Consider the following 22,885-nt stretch of genomic DNA (forward strand, 5'->3'; position numbering starts at 1 on the left):
CGTATGGGAGAATCCATCTTGAAGAGTGCTCTCCGTTTGTGTGATCAGTAAGCAGCTTTTTTTTGTCTTCTTTTGCATCTAAAATACGCTTCTTAAGTTTTGTTTGGTTGAGACTCGCGCGTAAGTACTTCTGATTGTGGTCGATGTGTCGTTAAAGTTCTAGAATAAATTGATATTTTACGTAATTGCAATTAGAAATTCACGGTGTGGAGCGAGGCACGGCCTCCTCCGCATTACGTAACTGCGAATAGAGTTGTACGTTTTCAGGTTTGGTTTATCTGCGCCGTGCAGCTTCAGACCGATCTGGTTCTGCGTGTTAAAGATTGCATACCTGCATCTGTTTTGCCGCGGATCCGTTCAGCTATTTGCGATTAAAGTGAAGTCAAAAGGTCTCATTGTGTTAAATGTATGGCGGAACCGGTCAAAATGGTGGTGGATGTATGCATTGGCACGGCGTTAATGGCGAAGCGTGTTATTCTGTGAGGGGGGAGAGAACAGCACATTCTTCTAACAGGGATACAAAAATAGCAGATCTCCAAGCTCACGGTGCAGTCGCATAGCGACACACCGTGAACTTATACTTACTATAAGATCAGCTATTTTTGTGGCAGACCCATTAGATCCATGAGTTCTAGTGGACGTGGGAACACATCCTGATCCTGGCACAACAATGGCTGCAAGGATTATGTAAGAGCGATACAGGGCTTCTTTTGTGACCAAAAAAGTGGTGCTTTTTTTTAATCTTCCCAGGAACAGAACATAGAGGATCATACTAGTTTATAAAAATGTCGGACGTCGAGCAGCAGTTCATGGAAACGTCGGAAAACGGCCACGAACTCGACGAGGATTTTAACGGAGCAGCCGCCGAGGAGGAGGAACAGCACGAGCTGGAGGAGGAGGAGCAGGCGATCGACGGGCTCGACGGAGAGGCAGAGGCCGAGGCCGAGTCTGAACTGGTAAACGACGCGGAGGAGGACGCGACAGGGCCCGAAGCGGAGTCCGCTGTGGACGGCGAAGCAGCAGAAGCCACGGAGGGGGGAGGTGAAGGAGAGGAAGAAGCCCAGAACGGCGGTGGAGCCTCGGAAGGTGGACAGATCAACGCCAGCAAAGGAGAGGAGGATGCGGGGTGAGCTGCTTAAATATGTTGATAGAAATTATTGGATTTTTTTTTTTATTTTTTTTTAGTGGATGCGGTTCAGACGAAGCTCCAGGTTTCGTCCTGTTCCTTTGTTCCGCCGGGCTTTGTTGGCGCCATGTGCGGAGCGAAGGGGGGAGGGGCGCCACATAGAACATGTACTAGATCAACGTGTGTAACTACTGTGTATTAGGTTGGATCTGCTTCAGAACCGCTCGCGTTTTTCTGTCGATCGATACCCGATTCTATTAAATGTATGTAGAAAGAAAATGAAGTTAAAGGGAACATTTCGCTAGTGTGATCGGGGAACAGGACCCCATGCCTTTCCTACGTCACTGGTGGCAACAGATGTTCTGGAACAGTTTGTGCACTTGCCCACCAGCGCGCCCTGCCCCCCAATCCTGTACTAGTGGCAGCGGTAATGATACATTCTAAACATTTAGCATCTTATCCATGGCAGAAACCGAATTGCAAAGTACGAGATCATTAAATGGCACGACAAAGGATATGGTCATATTATTAGAGCCAAGAAAACATATTTTTAAGTGCAGAAAAGTAACTAGGATACCAAGTAAACATCAAACCTAGCATCTGTTTAAACACGTGGACAAGCGAACCGGAACGACAACCTAAATGTGAACAATTATCCAACGGAGGTACATCTGCATGATATAACTAGCATCAGTTGACAATGGGGTACAAGAAATAGTTCGAATAATGAGTGCTGGGGCATAGTTGCTCTAATGCTGTGATGTTAAAACTGTTTATCCTTTTTTGTTTGTGTAGGAAAATGTTTGTCGGGGGCCTCAGCTGGGACACGAGTAAGAAGGATCTCAAAGATTACTTCTCTAAATTTGGTGAGGTGACGGACTGCACCATAAAAATGGACCAGCAGACAGGCCGGTCAAGAGGGTTCGGCTTCATTCTCTTTAAAGAAGCAGTCGCCGTAGATAAAGTGAGTGGAAACTTAAACGTTTTATGTTATGTAATGAGAAGTACAGTGTGTTCAGAAAGGGGACTTAACCATGCACATTTCTGTTAGGTCCTTGAACAGAAGGAACACAGGCTAGATGGCCGACAGATTGACCCTAAGAAGGCCATGGCTATGAAGAAAGAACCAGTCAAGAAGATCTTTGTTGGAGGCCTCAACCCAGACACAGACAAAGAAGTTATCCAGGAGTACTTTGGCACTTTTGGAGAGGTAACTAAGCCACCCTTGCAGCGAAAATGGCCAATATATACAAGCTCACATCACATTTTGACTAAGGATGGGACAATATGAAAATGTCATGGCACGATTACTGTGACTAAAATAATAGATTTACTATATTATCGCGATAATCAAAATATCCCCAACATCACTATTCTGGGGCAGAACCAAAAATGGCCTATCTACAAGCTCACATTGCGCTGCTGTGAGCTTGTAGATGGTCTATTTTTGGCAAGGATTTGGTAGAGTGGGGGGAGAAAAAAAAGACTATCAAGTATGTTATTTACAGGTCTGTTTGAACAATTATAGAGGTTAGGTGGTACCAGGTATGCAGTGCGCAAATAAAAGGTGAATTGATGCTAGTGCATGACGGAGGATAAATTTAATTTCCACAATACGATTGTTGTGTTTTTATCACGATAAATGATGATTGCGATTATTGTCCCATCCCTAATATCGTCGCGGGTTGAGTTTGTAGATCGGCTATGTTTGGTGCGTGGCGTACGACAGAAGGATGTGACTGAAGTGGTTACTGCTGAACTGTCTAAATGGATTTCATTGTTTTATCCTGTTAGATCGAGACGATCGAGCTCCCGCAAGATCCAAAGACGGAGAAGAGGAGGGGATTTGTTTTTATCACGTATAAGGAAGAGAATCCAGTCAAAAAAGTTTTGGAAAAGAAATTCCATAACGTCAGTGGGAGCAAGGTAAAAAAAGGCACTAAAGATACTGTACATTTTTAACTTGGAAGGCAACTGTCATTTTCGATTTTGGCATTGGCTATTCAAAAATAGCAGATGGACAAGCTCATGGCATGTCACTTAGTGCTGCTCTGCGAGCTTGTACATCTGCTATTTTTGAACATTCTTTGAAAAATCATTAGTGTTTGAAAAATTTAGAACGACTTTGAATCATGAAAAAGTGAGAACTAATTTTTGAAGACATTTGTAGACTTGGACCACGGGTCTTATAGAGTTAATGCATGCCTACATTCTCCCGTCTAATGTAATGTATGTATACTGTGTGGTGTTCCAGTGTGAGATTAAAATAGCCCAGCCCAAAGAGGTGTACCAGCAACAGCAGTATGGCGGTGGACGTGGTGGTGGCGGCGGTGGAGGAGGAGGAGGATATGGGGGGCGTGGCAGGGGACGTGGAAGTGAGTATTCATAATTTATCAACAGTGTTGTGGTGTTTGTGTGTGTGTGTACTGTGTATAATTATGTAGTTGTGTGCCATTTCTCATGTTGATTCAATGTTTGTATCAAAAACCAATACTCTTATACTTTAACAGCAGGTGTATATTATGCAATTCTGTGTATACATGTTTCATACTTTTGTATGACTATTCTATTGCTATTTTCTCATGTTGCAATGTTGGGAGTCGAAACCCAAGACTCAGACTATGTTTAATACCTATAAAGGGTCTTGTATCACTGCAAGGATAAACTTATGTATCCCATTGACTAGTAAAATGTGAAATGGTGTGAGATGTCTCTTCTCCTCTCCTGTCGTTTCCAGGCCAGAATCAGAACTGGAACCAAGGATACAACAACTACTGGAACCAGGGCTACGGCGGCTATGGACAAGGCTACGGACAGGGCTACGGATATGGCAGCTATGGCAACTATGACTACTCTGCTGGATATTACGGATATGGGGGTGGCTACGACTACAGTAAGCGATAACTGCCCCCAGCTGAGAGAAACGTAATTTTCTTGGTCGTTGTTGTACAGAAGCACTCAGTCCCCTTTTTTTTCCTTGTCCTCCAGACCAGGGCAATGCAAGCTATGGGAAAACTCCAAGACGTGGAGGCCACCAGAGTAGCTACAAGCCATACTGATCACAAGTAGTGCAGGTATGCATTTTTGCATCATCTATAGTAACATGACAATCTAGCTCTAACCATTAGTGCCTTTTTGACTCAAAATTCTTCCATCTAGTCTTAAAACTCATTCAAACATTGTGGTGGTGAATGGGGGGCAGGGGGACTGTGTCATGGGGTCTAGAATCATTAATTGTGGATTCATTCCATGTGCCAATCATTAAGATGCATCCCTACAAACACTACTGGATCAATAAGGGTTGAGGTGGTGGTGGTAGTAGGGTTTTCATTGGGGTGCTAGGTAATGCAGCTACTGGTCTTGTCCCCTCCGGTTGTGTCTGTGTCCATTAACCGATCTGTAAAGTTCATTCATGTTCTTGCCTTTCTGTAACTATGTTGTATACATTTATTTTTTAGTAACGCTGCGCACCGTGTTTTTTCTCTTAAGGTCTAAAGTAAATAAGAGAAGGAACCCATGGTCCAACCACAGCCGTCATGGGCTCTGGCTTTTCCTTTGGAGTTGGCAGAAATTTGGACTCATGCTCCATTTGTACAGATCAAGTGAGGAACTGGGGAAGCAAATGTCACTTTTCCACTTTTATTTTATATTGTTTTGTGTCCATTTACATTTCCAGCGATGGAAGTGTTATTTTTACTGTACTTTTTGGTACCTTTTTTTTGATCTAATGTATTGTATGGTTGTATTTTACATGTCTACTGGATTTACCAACAAGCAAGGAGCAGAGCTTTTGAAGCTCAAGAATAAAACAATTTTTTGCATATTTTTTTTCTTTGGTGTTTGTAGATCTTTAGTTTTTCTTTCCCGAGTGTTTGATGCGAGCTGCATGGCTTCAGATGTGGGTGAGGAAAGACAAGATAAGGGATTAAACTAATCAAAGGGTTAATTGTAAGTGTGTTAAGTGAATGTTTGCAGTTGGTTAAGTAGACAAAGGACAACCAGTTCTTTTTTTTTTTTTTTTTGCTTTGGCTTTTAAAAGGAGATTCTTTCCCATGTCTGCAATTTTAAGTGGCTTAACTAGTGTTATGATACAACCGAAAGCAAGCCTGTTTAAATGTAAGGGGGCACTCCCTCTCTCACTGGAAACTCATTCCTCTAGTGTCTTGGGCAAATTGGTAGAAATAAACTTTTGATTTATATTACACATGGATCCTTTTGTTATTATTTGTAAAAGTTAATGTTAAATGTTTTGTACTGTTAAATGGCTTGCTTTTTTGGGTCTTGGATAATGCTAAAGTTCCTACAGATGCCTTTGGATAACTGGCAGAGTGCTTCGCTGGCTGCTGGATTACTGGCTAAGATTTTGTACTCGCCCTGCTAGGTGTGAACCTCCGGTATTTTTGGTATGTTTGTATGTGAAAAGGTCCAGGAGATTTAAGGTTTTACTCTGGTAAGTTCTTATATTCCACCATATCTTAAGAATGTTGCAGAAACTGGTGCATATGTGATTCTTGTTTTATTTTTCTATTTGTTTTTATTATGACGGATGCGAGGATGTGAATGATGCAGGAAACTGTATTTTAAATGTTTATTTGGTTTGCCTTGAGAAATTATCTATGAAAAACAATTATCAAAAACAAGCTTATTAGTGTTACAGTACAAGTGTTTCTTTGGCTTGGGTCTCCCAGACAGTACGTCTTGATCGCTGTGGCTGTCAGGTTAATGTGTCAACACATTACTACAACCCTGGCAATGGTCTGGCCTGTATATTCAAGTAGACTTGAAATGCCTGAAAAGAACAGAATGAATAAGTGTTATTTCACTTTGAGTAGCATACTTTGGGAGCATCACACCTCCAGAGGAGCTTCACTGTGAGCCTCCAACATTAGCTGACGTGGACTTGCTTTTAGCAATGTTCCTAGTTTACAGTATTAAAACATGACCAGTCGAATAATGTTGTGGCCTCCCTGTCCAACCTGTAGCTGTCGACAGAACGTTACGTCTACAGTTTGAAGGAATTTGGTGGTTATGTCTGTTCTCTGCTACAGTGGGTTGCATCAGACAGGCACAGAGTCTTCTGTGTTAAGATGACAAGAAATGTGACAACTACGGGTCCCCTATTAGGGAGGTAAAAAGTGATCATGTTCTGCCATAGGAAATGCCAGTATGTGAAGGGTAATGAGGAAATGCCAGTATGTGAAAGGTAAATGAAATTATTTTACCAGTTGGTGAAGTCAAATGGAGTATCAAATGTTTTGATAATCCAGTTGACTTCACCAACTTCTTCATATTATGAAGATGCCTATATCTCTACCTCTGAACCTTCTGAATGTGACCAACAGCTATTAAATGTTTTTCTACAGGATTCACAAACCTTAAATGTCTTCATTTTTCCAGTTTAAGGTCCTGGGTCTCCATGTCTGGGAAAAATGGAACACGACACGTCATTAATCGCTTAACGAATTGACCCGCCTGATCATCTTGTGCTTCTGTAATTTATTGTGACCGTCAGGTCGCAGTTACTATCAAAACCTCCACCAGCTGTTAGTCTGTCCATCACGTCACACTTTTCCCCATCTCATATCTCTGCCACCATTGCCCCGATCCATGCCAAACTTGGCACACACACTCTTGCCTGCCAAACCACAACCTCCACCCCTCATTTCTCACATGGCCCTCTTCTAGCGCCACCATGAGGCAGATTTTTGCAAAACACATTTTTGGACACTGCTCCTACAGGTTTTGCCCTACTACAGTCATCATGTCATGTCATCAACATGCATCTGTCCCATTTAGCGCCACCATCAGGCCAATTTTTGCAAAACACATTTTTGGACACCGCTCCTACAGATTTTTCCCTAAAATCACGCAAAGCGGTACACAGTATCTCTAAAGTCATGTCATCAACCTGGATCTGTCCCATTTCCCATATTCCTTCTTACCTTCCTGATTTTGCCTACCATTGCCTTCTAAAGTTTGTGTTTGCGACCTGACGATTAGGTTTTTTTTATTTTTCTCTTTCATTCAATTTGTATTTGCATACAGTATCTACAGTAATATTTTAAGATGTAATGCAAGAAACTAATGGTCTTACCTGTGAGAATGTGGTCAATGCTATGTGCCACCAGCTCAGCATCCTCCATACTGAAGCACATGGGAGGTTTAAACTTCACAACATTCTCCCAGGGGCCATCTGTACTGACACAAATCCGCTCCTTTTTCAACCTGAAATACAAATGAGATAAGATTCCCAAAGCAGAGACCGATGATGGAGGGCAGCAACTGTTTGGTCTATATGAAATTCAATTAATTTTGTAAGGTTTCATGAGATTACCAACCGTACATATACTGACAATTTATTTGGCAGGTTTTCATACTATCAAAATAGAAGCCACCCATTACAGTTACAGTAAGGCTTGATTTATATGTATACTGCCAATATTGATTTATATGTATACTGCCAATGTGCTGAAAATGGCCAATCTACAGGCTTTGTCACAATGCCTTGCAGCATGACCTGTAAGCGTTTATATTGGCTATTTTCGGTGCATGATGTCTGAATGAAATTAAGTATAAATCAGTGTTAAGCGTAAAGTCAGTCTTGACTATCACCTCTTCACCACCATTGATGCAGCATCTGTGGCTGGAGTCTTCAGCTCTCTGTCTGACACCAGCTCCAAGCCCACAAACAGACCTACCCCTCTGCAAAGAACCAAGAATTAGAAGTGAAATGCAGTGACAGTGAGATTCAGGCTGTTTCTAAGTACATCATTTATTATCACCAGTACTGTGAATTACTAATAAATTAGATACTGCCCCCTTACCGGACATCTCCAATGATTTGATGTTTCGTTTTCAGCTTTGTGAGCAAGTCTTTGAGATGCCCTCCCACTCTGGTGGAGTTCCCTCTTAGGTCCTCTTTCTCGATCACGTCAAGAACCGCCAACCCAATGGCACACGATACTGGGTTGCCTCCAAACTACAAGATGTCGGAGGGAATATAAATTGTTTTTAGCATGTATTAGAAACAAAAATACATTTGCATTTCTGTCCAACATAGTTGAAAAACAAGGCAGGGGCCAGGGCCCAATAATAGTGTCATGACCATATTGATATCATGACAATAGTCTTTCCCAGATTTCAAAAGGAATTCTTATGCACATCCATATAGTTGCTGGTGCAAACTCACTATAGTGATAGTTAAACTGTTAGCATGGATTTCTTTTATTCCCTCAGATCTGTAATAGTCGTCACCGTGTTGAAGTACTCCACGCCAGTGGCCGTGAAAGCGCTAGCGATCTCTAACGTGGTTGCCACACATGCCAAGGGGTGACCATTGCCCATGGGTTTTCCCATTGTTACTATGTCAGGGCTGAAGTCCTCTCCCTGCAACTGAAAAGCCCAGAAGTGACTTCCCACACGTCCAAACCCTGTCTGCACCTCGTCCGCCACAAACACCCCCCCTGCTGAGCGGACATATCTGAAGAAAAGAGAGAGAGAAAGATGTAATCCAAATCATTATCTTTTTGTCCCTGGAAATGTCAAAGCTGAAATTGCTCCACTTCACTCGTGTCTTATGTCTTTAAGAGTGAGGACTCACTCTGCTACTTTAGTTGAGTATCCTTGGGGCAGAATGATTTGCCCTCCAACGCTTGGCAATGACTCGGCGAAAAATGCAGAGATCTGTTGAAAATGAGTTGAAAGAAAAAGAAACTAAAAGTAGAGCAATTATACATTGATCATTATAACACTATTTGAACATGCAATGGCTTCACGTGTGCTTCTACTTTATTATTTATTTTTATACTAAATTGTACCTTACGGCCTTTCCTGTGCACCTCCTCTATTTTGTCTTTCACAGTGTCAGCGTATGCTTGGGCTGGGTTGGGGTGGTCTTCTTTATATATTCCTCTGTAGGTGTCTGGTAAGGGTACCTAGGAAAATGATGTGTATACTATTTTGTAATGGAAAATATTCACTGTTGGTCAGCAGTTCCAAATGATACTCATATAAGCTTACACACCACATGAACCCATTCTTTCTGTCCTGCCAGTTTCCGGAACTTGTATGGACTAATGTCGATGAGGGACATAAGGTGTCCATGGTATGCACTGGTATAGGAGGAGAGTGGTATTGTAATTGACATACATGTTTTATTGTCTGTGTCAAAATTGTCAGTTAAAAAAAAGTCTAAACTCACTGGTCGAGCACAAGGACGTCTTCATGTTGTGTGTACTGCTGTGCCAGGCGGAGAGCAAGATCGTTGGCCTCGGACCTGTTGGGTGAAAGGATATATCACCTTCAATGTCACAGTGTGTTCTATAGGATTTAATTCTGTTTGGCTGTAGATTTACTTTTGGAATTTTAAGCTTCAAGCAGACAGTGTAGAAAAGGCAAGAAACCAATTACAGAGAGAGTGGGAGTTCTCCTTCTAACGCTATGGAGTCCTCATGGTCACTATACATATCCTTGTGTGCAAATGTATTAATCATTTAAGGCAGCAATATAATAGATAATCCTACCTCAGCAACCCAGGGAATGTGAAATTCCAAATTCTAGATAGTATATTATATGTAGGCTTGTCTATGTTTTTTCACTACACCAGTTTCTGTGTATATTGATGCCGTTTTTTTGCACTACAGGTTTGTTTAAATGATCTATACCGTACAAATAACAATTTGTATTACCTTACTTGTATTAAACCTCCTTGTATTATTTATGCTTGACATTGCAGTCTGGCGGAGTGTGCCACACCATGTATCTGGCATGCAGGGGTGTCGCACCAAATTCTGGGCCCTGGGGACAAGGATTCACTGTGGGCCCCCCTATGAATGTTCTTCATAGGGATGGGCTTTTCAAGGCCCCCAGCAAGTGGCAAATGCAAAACATTTAAATCTCGAATCACTTGTGTGCACCTGTTTGCAGACTCACCCAGAGTTGACAAAATAGAAGACACACAGCTTGTCAGGCAGTGTGGCTGCCAGGCGTTCTGCGTAGAGGATGATGTTGTCATGCAGGAAGCGTGTGTTTGTATTCAGTAGCTCCATCTGAGCTGCTGCAGCTTGTGTGATGCTGGGATGACAGTGGCCCACTGGAATAGAAACAAGTAGTGGAAAATGTACTCAAATGTTTCACTTGAGTAAAAGTATCAATACCACAATATAAAAATGCTCTGTTAGGCTGCACCCACGCCAAAGTACCTATGATAGTGGATTCCCCATTCCGCCAATGCGTTTCAATGAGAATGGATTCCCATTGAAATGCATTGGCGGAGTGGGGATTCCACTCTCATAGGTACTTTGGTGTTGCTTTACCCAAGTAAAAGGCCTGTGTTCAAAATGTTACTTGCGTAAAAGTACAAAAGTATTGGCATCAAAATAAACTTAAGTAGGCCTACCACAAGTAAAAGTTCATTTTTTTTATTGAAAATAGCTTATGTATAAAATAGGGCTGAAGTGGTTAATGTTTGTGTTATATGTATGTACAGTATATCTGCAAAGTAACTGATGTAGTGGAAGTAAAAGTATTGAAAATTGGAAATAGCCTACTACAAGTAAAGTAAAAGTAGGCCTACCTCAAAATCACTTGAGTAACTTAAAGGCACTTGAGTAAATGTACTTTGTTACTTTAGTTTAGACCACTGAATAGAAACGCCAAAGTGTGGCCACTAGAGGGCAAAATTGAATTGGGAATTTCGTGTTATAGCCATAACATACCTTTAGACTAGTGGTATTTTTATAGCCCCACAGTACAGTAGGCCTACACCATGTGACTTCCTGGACGAGTTCGGTTACTTTTACTTAAAAGCTCTATTCTATCGGTATGTTTATAAAGCACATTGTTCTGTATAAAAACAGTTTGATCATTTAATGAGTTTTAGTACCGTGATGGACGTTGCTGATGCAGTCTAAATACCGCTGGCCGTTCTCGTCGTACAAGTATTGACCCCGAGCTCTTACTATTTTCACTGGGTCATCCGAATAAAACAGTCTGCAAGACGATCTGCGAGAAAACACCAACAACAACAACACATCAGCTCGGCTCTTATAATAACATAAACAGTCTCGATGGCTTTAGATTGCCATGAGAGATATGACAATCCTGTTGTTTACCTACCCGATGTATTTATTTCTCATCGCCAGAGTCTGTTCTTTTCTGAACGTTTCTGATGCCATTCTGGAGTCGATGTTCTCTGTCTGGAATGTTAATAATATTAGTTACACCACGGCTCAATGTGGAAGCTCCTTCCGGCTCGTTGGAGTAAACAGAGTAGACCGTAGACAACTCTACGGCGTAGAGTTATTATGGGAGTTCACTATACCATAGTAATAACACTATATCATCTCTACGCATGCGTCATGGCCGCTATTTGTTTCACTCTGGTACATTGGAAAAAGTACTCAAATGTTTTACTTAACAAAAGTATAAATATTTCAATACTGCAAAGTAGATTATATATAAATCCAGAATCTATGTATGTAGAAAAGTATTGGTATCAAAATATAGCCTACTTAAATTGTATCAACAGTAAAAGTAGACTACTTTTGCAGAATGTCCCATTTAACTGAAGTGGTTAATGTATAGTAATAATAATCAATCCACAAAGTAACTAAACTAAAGTTTTCAAATAAACGTAGTGGAGTAAAAGTACAATAATTGGATCCAAGATGTAGAAGTAAAAGTAGCCTATTGGAAGTACTCCACTAAAGTACAAAATTGTACTTAACTAAATACTTATTTTTACAAATTACGTTTTATATAGGTCTACATATGGGTCTTGCTATTCACACAGAACAGCGCCTGTCCGTTGCTTTTAATTTCCCAGCTATTTAATGTTGTTTATCCAGGATGTGCTCTCCATTTGTAGCGGACCGGGGAGGGGGGCCGTTAACGTTCTGCAACGAAGTATACAAACCAAACTTCCATTTGACAACAAACTGAACACCAATATAACGATAAAACACGTCCAAGCACAGTTATAGCGGGTCATTGTGGGGTTTCAAATAAGGTCTGGTGGGTTTCGGGGCCGTGTTTTGCTCCGACTCGCCCCTCTGCGATGGTTCGGTCCAGGAGACAGGGGCGTCACAAGGGGGGAAAGTGGGACTGAGTTACAAGGGCCCATGGTGGAGGGGCCTTAATTATTTTATACATTGAAAAATAGCATCTAGGCCTATACAAGTTCACAGTGCGCTGCGAGCTTGTAGATCTGCTATTTTTGAAAAGTCATGAAAACGTGTGCAAATCATTGAATATAATGTATTTTTAATCGATATTTGTAACTCAAATTTTGATTCTGGGGGGTCCTGTGACTCCTGTCCTTGGAACTAAATATTTTGAGTTGGGGTCCTTCAGGTGAAAAAGTTTGAGAACCACTGACAACATAGGTTAAAAAAAAAAAAAAAAAAACCCTTAGAAGGATTTGAAATAATCAATGACTTGCACAACATTCCAAGATTTTTCAAAAATAGCAGATCTACAAGCTCGCAGCCGCACTGTGAGCTTGTATATCTGCTATTTTTCAATAGTTAAAGCACACAATAACGCGTAATAATGCGTTCCCAGTCTAAATGGGTTAAAACCCCTCCCCCTATGGAGAACATTCATGGGGGGGCCCAGCATGTACCCAGGGCCCAGAGTTTGGTGCGACGCCCCTGCCAGAAGATATAAATAGTGTGCGAGGCCGCTGTGGCTCCTGTGCGCGTGCAGCTTTGCGGTTGCTAAGGAGACACGGGAGGGCCAGGTAATGCATCAGCTAGCCGTTAGCTTAGTGGCTAACACCATCTCTAACAACGGTTACCGTGATATGAATGACTATACATAAACCTAACGGACCCGCTCGTGTATATATTGTGGCTGTATGCGTTATTATCGCAACGGCGTAGCATGACAACACGGTGGTGAGCAGTAAAACAGGCCTTATGTTGGGCAGGCTAGCTGGCTGGGTTAGCTTCTCCACCTAGCTGGTCAGTTCAGTTCCCACAGGCTGCATCATGATGGCCAGATGTTATGTTGCTGTATGCCAGCGTCTGGTTTTAGTCTGCACTTGAGAGCGAATGTTGGTGCAGATTGACATGTTACACAATTGCTATTTTGTGAAGCGATGACTAATGTTATATGTTAACCAGCTAGTTATCTGATCATGGAAGATAAACCTGCAGTGTTATGTTTTAGCTTTAACTTGTTGTGTGCAAACCTCAATGGTTAGTCAGCTAATCTGTTTCAGCAAGCACTTATAATTACACTGGGTTTAATGAGTTATAGGGTTCATTTGACTTGATTGTCACATTAATGGTAGTTTGGCATTAACTTGCTTTTTACCTAGTCAGGTCAGGTCAATGTTTCAAACCCAATGTTCATGAGCTAAACTGCACATTGTACAAGGGTTGAAATCACCTGGCTGACTGACAGATGTGCAAAGATCTTTTGGCTGGTTTAGAATGGATGACACATTTGTTGGCTGAGTGATGATACTAACTACCGTATTTTATTGTAGTCTTTGAAAGTCCCTGCTCTATGATGGTGTTTAGCAAAAGGCTAATGATGACAAAGCTAGGCAAGTGGAATCTCATGTGGTAGGCTACTTGTAACACTAATACTCTAGCAACATGGTTGCCACATGGAAAAGGCCCAGTCCCAGAGGGGCTCTAGTACTGAAGGTTTGAGGGAAATAAATGCCCCTATGCCTAAAGCATAGGAATTAATTAAGTCTAAGCTTTGTCATTTAATTTAACCATGGACACCCCTTATAGTTTTACTTTCAGTGTCAAAGGTGTAGTTGTGTGCCATTGAGCAGTGCAAAGGTTGAAATGAACTGTCAGGATGTTCTATCTTGGCCAGTGTAAGTTTGTTTCCTAGGGTGTGCCTTACTTTCACTTACTATTAGATCTTGCTTGGAAGTCAACTGACGGTGACGTGTTTCCAGTTAAAAAAAAAAAGTCAGAAACTGTCTCCATTGAGCCTGTCGGGGTTAGGGTTAGGTTGGGGTTGTTGTCTTTGCACTTTTGCACATCTTGTGGTCTGCTTTTCTTTTTCAGAGAACGCACAGGTTCTCTTCACCCTGGCCATTTTTGAGACCATTGGAGCCCTGTTGTCCACTTTTTTTCCCCTCTTTTGTCTCCCTCGCAAAGAAGCTATGGCATGCTTTCAGCCCCACTCCCCCTTCATTTTTTTCACACACTTCCCCCATCCTCCCCCTCTTCCTCTCAGTCTCCTTCCCCCTTTCATTCTCTTCTGTCCTCAAGGAGCACCAGGCTCCTATCACGTCTTGTAAATTGGACCCACTTGGCTTTCATTGCTGTGGCATTCCCCAAAGCTTTTACTGTGTGACTCACTTCTTCGTACTTAAAATCTGAGATGGCCCTTCTCTATCAGATAGCAATGGTCATAATTTTCATCGAATGTATGCTATGGTATGTGGAGTGTTTCTTTGTCCTTGGGCCTTGAGCCACCTGTGTGCTTTCTGCCTTTTGTGAAAGTGAAACCTATCAAGAGTGAAAAGCAGCACGTAAATCTGTGCCTTTATATAGCAACATTTGTAAGCTTCCTTTCTACTCTATTGCACAAGTGTCGCTTGCCGACAAGACCTGACCTTCAAGCTAACGTGTTACAGCACATTGTTAGCATGGAGATCAGCAATCAAGATCTGCGGTAAGATCAGTTGTTGTCTGCAAAAGTCATGTAAGGCTTACAGGATTCCACTTTCTCTCTCTGCATATTAAAGTTGCAGGTGTATTTAATTTCCAAGTACCACCAAAATCACAAATAGGACTATTATTCATGTGTTTTACATCTTTCGTACCTCGTCACTAGCCTGTCTAAAGTAGCTGCTATGAAAGACCACCAGAGCAATACTGTAGGTTTAGCAAGTTTGCGTTTCATACTTGCCAATTTCTACTCCCTTTCCTGTCCTTTACCAGGAGACTTGAAGATGACCGTGGCGTTGTGAGAGAGCGAGTCAGTCTGGCTGGTTGAGGTGTGGAGGGGACACCACAAACCTCGCCAGGATTCTGACAGACCCCTGTACCTTTCCTCCTCCTCACCTTCATCTTTCCCGGGGGCCAAGATGGTGACTCTTATCACGGAGCAGCTCCGGAAGCAGAGTTTAGAGGAGCACAGTCACAAGGGCTTCTCCTTCAATGTGAATGTGGTGAGTAAAACTTCGAATTGGCTCATTTTTAAACCGCGATTTAATATACTTAAAATTAGCCCATGTACAAGCTTAATAAAATCACACTCAGTGTGAAGTGAGCAGTGCCTTTCATGGGTTAATTTCATTAAGTGTGTCCAGCGAAGCTTTGCCAATGCGTGACAGACATACATGCATGAATGCATGCATACAGACAAAGGCAGATAGCACCACTCTAAAATAGCCTACAAGCTTGTAGATTTGCTATGCAGTCAACAAGAAATGACAAGTCATATATCAGGCCACACCGGCCACACAAATTAAAGTTGGTTTTCTTTTTAATATCGGTGCATTTCTGTATTAAAATTGAGTCCCCCCCCCCCGCCCCCCCTCGTGACGCGTCATCTTATCTTATCTAACAATTAATCCCCAAAAATATGGATTCCAGGGTTAATGTTTCCCAGATTCACACTTGTGTCATTCTTTTGTCATTTCAGTCTTTGCCTGCAGTGGGATCCAGCCCTACTATCTCCTGGAGTGCCTATGGATTGACTCCTGGTAAGTTAATTGTAGTGGGCATAGAGCCTTTGATAAAACCTTTCACATCATACTGACTGCTGTATATCTCTTTGATTTTCTGTTCTGTTGGTATTCTGTTTCCTCTGTATATTCTGTATCTCTATATTTTCATAGCTATACTGTATATCCTATCTCAACCTAAGGGAAAATAAGTCATTGACTATAGCAATGTCCAATGCAGTTTGTGTGTTTGAGGCTTTTATCTGCTAGTTGTACTGGCATACTGTATGTTATACTACATTTGTTGGACATCATTAGCGTAGTCTGGCGGAGTATGCCACACCAACATTTCACTGCATATACATGTATAGCATTGAGCATGTGACAAATAAAAGTCCTTAAATCTTCTATTTTTTGGCATTCCCAGAGAGCAGTTTGGCAATGTACCCATCATCCAGGGCTCATCTCCTGGATTCCTCCACTGGCCTGTCTCCTCTCGACCCCCTAGGGCCCCCTGTCCCAGTTGGAGATTGTCTCTACCGACCTCAAATCCCCAGCACCTCAGTCACTGACCTGGCCTCCCAGAGCTCCCCACCCCCACCTCCCAAACGTCACTGCCGCTCCCTGTCTGTTCCGGAGGATCTATCTCGCTGCCGCTCCACCTGGCGCCCCTGTGCCTCTAAGGTGTGGACCCCTGTTAAACGCCGCAGTCAAAGTGGAGGAGTGGCTTGTTTGGGGTCCGGGGCCTGCTCTGGCCCCCTCCGAGGCCCCAGCTCCTCTCTTACGTCCTCGTCCGTGCACTCGTCCTCCAGCCCCACATTCTTTAGCCTGGCACTGTCGTCTGACTCCCCGCTACCCTGGAGCTTTCCCTGGGACCCCTGTGACACGCTGAGGGGGGCCTGCTCCAACTTCTTTCCAGCACCCTCCTCCTGCTCCTCCTCCCCGGCTCCTCTGGCCTCATCTCGCTCGCTGCTGCGCAGGCGCTTCTCCCTCTCCCCTGTGCACATCCAGGAGGCGTCTCTGCTCCCCCTGCCTCCGCAACCCTCCCCAGTTTCTGCTCTGATCCACGGCTGTTGTGCCACAGAGCCGCTGGCCCCCTCCCCTTCTCCCACCTCAGCCTGCAGCACCCCATCTTCCTCCAGACGCGCACTGCGCCCGGTCCTCCCGCGATGCCACTCTCAACCCTGTGACATGCGTAAGCCTCGCCTGAAGAGACGCCATGACCCAGATATACTCCCCTGCCCCCGGCCTGGCCTTGACTTCAGCAAGATGACTCAGGTGAGCATAATGCTGCAACCAATAGGGGTGGTTATTTGTTTTAATTTGTCTTAATTTGTATTGTTGTTAATGTTTGGTCTCTTTTTTTCTTTTTTTTAAAGACCAAATATATTCTCGATTGTCTTGCCATATGGAATGTTTCGTATTACATGAGTGAGTTTATACTTGACGTTCTCCTGACCTGAGTTGATTTATTTATAAATTGTATGTATTTACATGTCTACATTCTACACATTTTTGGTTACTTAATATCGAAATAAATCTGTTATTGTGTTGTGGCTCTGTAGGAGGCTAGCTTTCTCTGTGTGTTTGTGTCTGTTTGTCTGGACTCCGGAGCTGATCTGGCAAAACACTGGACAGATTTTACTTCTGCACACGGCCTGTAGGCTATCTTGGTACACATACAGTATTTATTATTTCAGATATTTCAAACGGGTGCGTAGCACTGTTCTGACGTCCCATAATTAGTCCGACGATACCTAACCATAACCTCAGTAAAACTATGCCTAAACCTAATCTCAACCCTATCCTCAGTAAAACTATGCCTAAACCTAACCCGAACCTCAGTAAAACTGCCTAAACCTAACCTCAACCCTATCCTCAGTAAAACTATGACTAAACCTAACCTGAACCTCAGTAAAACTATGCCTAAACCTAACCCGAACCTCAGTAAAACTATGCCTAAACCTAACCTGTAAAACTATGCCTAAACCTAACCCCAAGTCGGACTAATGGGACATCGGACTATCGATTTTCCCTTTTCAAACAAATTATAATGATTAGAAACATGTTGACACTGTATTTGGTTGCTTTCTGGTAGTTTGCTTTGCCAAGAAAAAGCAACTGGAGGCTTGACTGCGCCCCCCCCCCCCCCCCCCCCCCACACACCAATAAGGTGGACTGTCTCCACAGTCCAGTGTGTTTATGTTGAGATCATTAGTGAGCCGAAGTGGGCCTCTTGTTCCCTGACCCCCACCCCACCTATACTGTATGAAGCAGCACTGCACTCACATTCCTGTTTCCATCAGACCAGTCTGGCCTGCACTGGGTTCTGTGGTGTGATGTTAGTACTGGCACTTTCACCCCACTTCCCTGACCCACTGTGTGTTTTTGGGCTGGCCCCTGCATTCCTGTGCATTTGGCCACTGGAGTCTGCTATGCCCATTGAATATTTCCCCTGAATGCTGCTTTCTAAGCCTATTAAAAGAAATGTCACTGCCATTCATGGTAACTTCCTGGTTTGTTTAGTGATGTCATAACCTTTCCTCCTCCGTCCTCAGCCTTGTTTTTGTTTATGACGTAGGAAAGGGCTGTGCAGATCTTGTTCTACTGCCATGTTGCAACATGAAAAAATAATACGGTTTCAGAACAGCTACATTTGAACCGTAAAACCTTTGGGTGTTTGTTTTCCTTTTGTAAAAGAACATGTGTTTACTATGTGACCGGTCTGTCACATGATGGGCCCACAGAGTGTTTTTAAACAATATGTTTATTTTCTTTTTTAAAGACACACACAGCAACAAGTACATGACAATAAAAAAATAATAAAAATACAAACTTCAATACAATAACTCAAATGACACAACATAAAAAAAAACATACATACTGGCACGACATATAAAAGTATTAAATACATATTTAAAACAAGAGCACATATACCAGTCACACCCAATGAGTCCTATGCCACAAGGCCGAACAAATTACTGCAGAAGGTGCTATTACCCTGCTCCTGGTTCCTCCATTAAGTGAGAAAGATCATAGCCCTTGATAATCTGAGTGAATTTCCCCCATATTTCCTCAAACAACTTGTTTGTTTTTCAGAGTATATGTGATTCTTTCCAAGGGAAGGCACAGAGATGGTTCCTTAAACCACTGAGCGATGCTTGGCTTTTCTGCTTTTTTCCATGAAAGGGCGATTACCCTTTTGGCTTGTAGCAACCCTAGGTCCAGAAAGATTTGCTCGCAACGTTTTATCTTATGGCCAATCGAGTAGAGTCCTAATAGGAATTAGGAAGAGTTTTGGATCTAGCAAAATGTTAACTAGTAGAATCTGCTGTAGCTCCCTTCTGACCTCCCAGAACTCCCTTACTCGGGCAAGCCCACAAACAATATAACAAAGTGCCTTTATCATAATAATTACTTCTGAGTCTGGGATATTAGAATTAAATTTGTTTACTTTTTCTGGAGTGTTGATTTTAAATGACATTCAGTATGGTTGCAACTTGTCTATGCTTTACAGATTGGTAGTGGTGAAGCCCTGGGCTGTGGAATAGGTGGCTGCATGATGATGGAGCTTGCCCAGGCAGAGCGGCGATCAGCCTTCTCCCCTGCGGAGTTCCTGGGACGGAGCAGCATCGTACCATTAAGTGAAAGTGAGGAGGAAGAAGAGGATGAAGTTAAAAGAAAGGGGAGTACAATAGACGGACAAAAGATAGTTTTTGAGAGAGACTGCACAGAACTGGACTTGAACCTTATAGAGGAGAATTGATGGCTCCTTGGTGCTGCTTGTGTGATCAACTGCATTTCTCACCATGTTATCCACATGTAGGCTACGCACACCTTTCTGGCAGAACCCTTGGGAACCTGTTGCCCCTCTATAGGCATGCATCAGGGCCCTTCATAATCCCCAAAAAACAAGACGATGCTGATGGTTATTTGTAACACTTCAGCAAATTCATTACTCCCAACATTTCACAAGAATGATGTCATTGTCTTCCATCGGACACTCCGTTGGTAAATCTGCACGAGTAAATAAGTGCGTTCACATGCACACAGTATTCTGGCTAATAATCAAAATTGCAGTTAAAGACGTGTTCAGGATAAGCCATTTATTATTATGCATCTGGATACCACAGTACATACACAAACTAAGGTATATATACACACAATATATACACAATCACTCTCTGAATATTGTAAATATCGCCATAGAAAACCTTCCAGTAAGCAAAAATGTCATGTTAAGGCAGGTACAGTATATACATGAATCCCAGCTAATATTGGCATAGCTTCCGTTTGTCCGTTTGGAAATTAAGTTTATCCAAATTGTGATGTCTGTATATGTTGCGGTGAATTTGGAAAATGGGGCGGTGAATTTGGGGGAAATCAACATTCCACATTGGTTTTGGAAGTCTGATTTAGACTATTTTTAATCTACTACCTCACAAGACAATCTGAGCTAGTAGATTGGATATTTTCACTTGAGTTTGTCTGTGTCCCCAACGCCAATCCTGAACTGGGTGAACATGGAGCTGAGGGAACGGGTCTGGGGAGCGTTTCGCTGTTACTACGTGTCATCTGTTCGACACCCAAACCCAACCCTTCCCCTAAACCTAACCCCTAAGTCGTTAACCCTCCCGACGCTCCTTTGTCGAAATGACGGTCGTTCGAAAGAGCGAGATTTCCCCACAGGGCTGACCCCCTTCACCTAATGGCTCACTCGGGTGCACCTGATGAGCTCCAAGCACACCTGCCTTGTAAAATGAGGAAATGAGATCATTCTTGATTCAGCTGAAACAAGATGAGTGCCCTCCCCCCTTCCAGTCCTTCCAATCCGCCTCAGAATATTATAACGCATCTCACTCTGGTTGGCGTAAGTGTGTCAGATTTTTCTTTTCCATTGCAAATTCTCATATTTTTTGAGCGGTGCCAACCACTCCATGTATGGAGAGGCTTTGTGTGTACTGTTTGTTTGAGCACGGAGCTCTGTGTATGGAGATGACTGACGTCACGGACAGAACTGCCCACACAAGGACACTGCCCACACGTGTCGTGTTTGATACCATGCAAAGTGAGCAGTGCTCACTTCGCACAGGTGTGATTTCTTTTTTTTTCTTCCAAATTCACCTTTACATAATACATACATACATCCTTAAGATAACTGAAATATCAGAATATGAATCAATCAGCATGTAAATGCTCTCATGTCATTGAAAGCAGGATAGCATTATTCCAAGGGTATATTATATGGCACTTTTCAATGATCGTAAATTAGATTGCTTGTCAAGACGCACCTGTGAAAAAATACATTCCAGAATGTCATAGCAGTTCCTGAAAAGACCCCTTCATGTTGCCATAGGAGAGCTTCTATACACCCAGTTTGAACACCTCCAACATCAGTAATGATTCATTTATAAGCATCACCAATCATACAATGGTGGTGTTCATATTTTCTTTGGTGTGGGAGACTCTTCTTTGCTTGAACATCCATGCATCTATTGTCAAAGACTAGTTATATAATATTGTGGATGATATATTGACTTGATCATGCCTTAAGCTTGAAGTACAATGGGTTCCTGATGTTTAGTCTTCACCTTTCTCAGCCAGACAATTTTTCCTTCCAAGGAATCATTTGCTGATTCAGACGCTAATGAACGGGTCACACATGCACTATAATGGACAATTGATTTACTAAATCAATGCTGCAGTTGGCTCCAATAGGGCACAATGTAATAATGTACTGTACAGTGGTTACACATGTTGCGTGTGAGTGTATGTGTGATTTTAAAAAAAGAGGAGAAAAAAAAGCCAGTAGTGATGGAGACTTGCAGAGGATTGGTGGCCTTTCGGAAATGATTTTTAATGTGTTTTCAGATGGAGAAGTTCTTACACAATTTGTGTAATAAAATAAAGTTTAATAGAATGTGGGGTTTTTTGTTCTGTTTTTCAAAAATGTCTTATGTCTTTTATTTAAATCGGGTACTTTTTTTTGGAAGATTAGGAATGAACTTTGCTACTGTTTGTGATAATTGATTGGTGACACCTAGTGTTTGACTTGGGCATTTAAGTTGGATATATTAATTGAATCAAAACAATTCTGGTAACTTTAATGTAGGAATTGAATGCTTTAAATTGTATTTTAAACTCTGACTATTTAAGGACAATTTCTGAAAATATATGAAAAACACTGTGTGTGTGTGTGTGTGTGTGTGTGTGTGTGTGTGTGTGTGTGTGTGTGTGTGTGTGTGTGTGTGTGTGTGTGTGTGTGTGTGTGTGTGTGTGTGTGTGTGTGTGTGTGTGTGTGTGTGTGTGTGTGTGTGTGTGTGTGTGTGTGTGTGTGTGTGTGTGTGTGTGTGTGTGTGTGTGTGTGTGTGTGTGTGTGTGTGTGTGTGTGTGTGTGTGTGTGTGTGTGTGTGTGTGTGTGTGTGTGTGTGTGTGTGTGTGTGTGTGTGTGTGTGCCCATAATGGATATTCCCCAGAAACCCTTGTATGCCCGTATATGAAGATGCCTGATGTCATCGATAAATATCACTGGCCAGGTGTCCAAGACATGGCCCTTATCTGTGTGGCTGGTTCAGATAGGGATATCCATGTATGGGCATAACATATGTTGTGATGTCATGGGAACCACTCTAACAGAATCCCTTTTAGGCCCATATTTGGAGATCCCTGATGTCATCAATATATCTAACAGGACTTCATATGGGAATGCCCATACTGTAAATTGGGGTAGACAGCCCATATATCTGTGTCTGGTTTAGCCCCATATAGAACCTCACCCGTCGCTGCGTCCTGTTGTGCTCCGAGATGAGGTCCTAGAAAGGTGGCCACCGGAATCTTGCGACAGCCTCCACATCACAGTTGGAAAACACACAAAACGAAATTTTGTCCAAAAAGTAACGGCAGTTCCGAGCTCCCAGGTTGTGAAAACCTAACAGCGGTACATAAAACTTGAACCGCGGCATGAAACAACCCCTTAAAATCGCTAGTTTTGTCAGCCGGTAATGTTTACAAGCCTGGAAGTTGCAGCCGGAATGGCAGCATTAGCGCCCTCTCTGGTCGAATGTCTGTTCGAATGCAGCGACGGTTGGGGCTACGTTCGACCAGAGAGGGCGCTA

The 22,885-nt window shown here is 42.6% G+C and overlaps 3 protein-coding genes across 7 annotated transcripts; 2 read left to right on the forward strand and 1 right to left on the reverse strand.

The window, feature by feature from the left end:
- On the forward strand, positions 1–5,322 carry LOC308302045 (heterogeneous nuclear ribonucleoprotein A/B-like). Of its 3 annotated transcripts, none has more exons than XM_080746211.1 (9): positions 1–47; positions 751–1,126; positions 1,922–2,090; positions 2,178–2,336; positions 2,921–3,052; positions 3,381–3,501; positions 3,864–4,019; positions 4,115–4,200; positions 4,616–5,321. In XM_080746211.1, exons 2-8 carry the CDS (start codon positions 786–788, stop codon positions 4,183–4,185), a joined length of 1,149 nt encoding a protein of 382 aa, XP_080602337.1. In that variant the 5' UTR covers positions 1–47; positions 751–785; the 3' UTR covers positions 4,186–4,200; positions 4,616–5,321. The 3 variants fall into 3 exon arrangements, with proteins under 3 accessions (XP_080602337.1, XP_080602339.1, XP_080602338.1); XM_080746212.1 differs by lacking the exon at positions 1–47 and adding an exon at positions 79–120 and having other exon boundaries at positions 4,616–5,322; XM_080746213.1 differs by lacking the exon at positions 4,115–4,200 and having other exon boundaries at positions 4,616–5,322.
- Positions 5,323–5,514: 192 nt separating this feature from the next.
- phykpl (5-phosphohydroxy-L-lysine phospho-lyase) lies at positions 5,515–11,378 on the reverse strand. Its single transcript, XM_080746203.1, has 13 exons — positions 11,243–11,378; positions 11,010–11,128; positions 10,058–10,217; positions 9,327–9,401; positions 9,150–9,237; positions 8,944–9,060; positions 8,727–8,809; positions 8,381–8,606; positions 7,951–8,105; positions 7,739–7,828; positions 7,221–7,351; positions 6,501–6,546; positions 5,515–5,915 (listed from the first exon to the last, which is right to left on the reverse strand). Exons 1-12 carry the CDS (start codon positions 11,299–11,301, stop codon positions 6,512–6,514), a joined length of 1,338 nt encoding a protein of 445 aa, XP_080602329.1. The 5' UTR covers positions 11,302–11,378; the 3' UTR covers positions 5,515–5,915; positions 6,501–6,511.
- A 1,442-nt stretch (positions 11,379–12,820) lies between these two features.
- On the forward strand, positions 12,821–21,688 carry fam53c (family with sequence similarity 53 member C). 3 transcript variants are annotated; one of them, XM_080746208.1, is made up of 5 exons: positions 12,821–12,866; positions 15,043–15,272; positions 15,749–15,809; positions 16,198–17,048; positions 19,288–21,688. In XM_080746208.1, exons 2-5 carry the CDS (start codon positions 15,189–15,191, stop codon positions 19,534–19,536), a joined length of 1,245 nt encoding a protein of 414 aa, XP_080602334.1. In that variant the 5' UTR covers positions 12,821–12,866; positions 15,043–15,188; the 3' UTR covers positions 19,537–21,688. The 3 variants fall into 3 exon arrangements, with proteins under 3 accessions (XP_080602334.1, XP_080602335.1, XP_080602336.1); XM_080746209.1 differs by lacking the exon at positions 12,821–12,866 and adding an exon at positions 12,925–14,535; XM_080746210.1 differs by lacking the exon at positions 12,821–12,866 and adding an exon at positions 14,564–14,773.
- Positions 21,689–22,885: the final 1,197 nt, after the last annotated feature.

This window comes from Nannobrachium achirus (assembly GCF_963921795.1).
Source record: "Nannobrachium achirus genome assembly, chromosome: 17".
NCBI classification, from domain to species: domain Eukaryota; kingdom Metazoa; phylum Chordata; class Actinopteri; order Myctophiformes; family Myctophidae; genus Nannobrachium; species Nannobrachium achirus.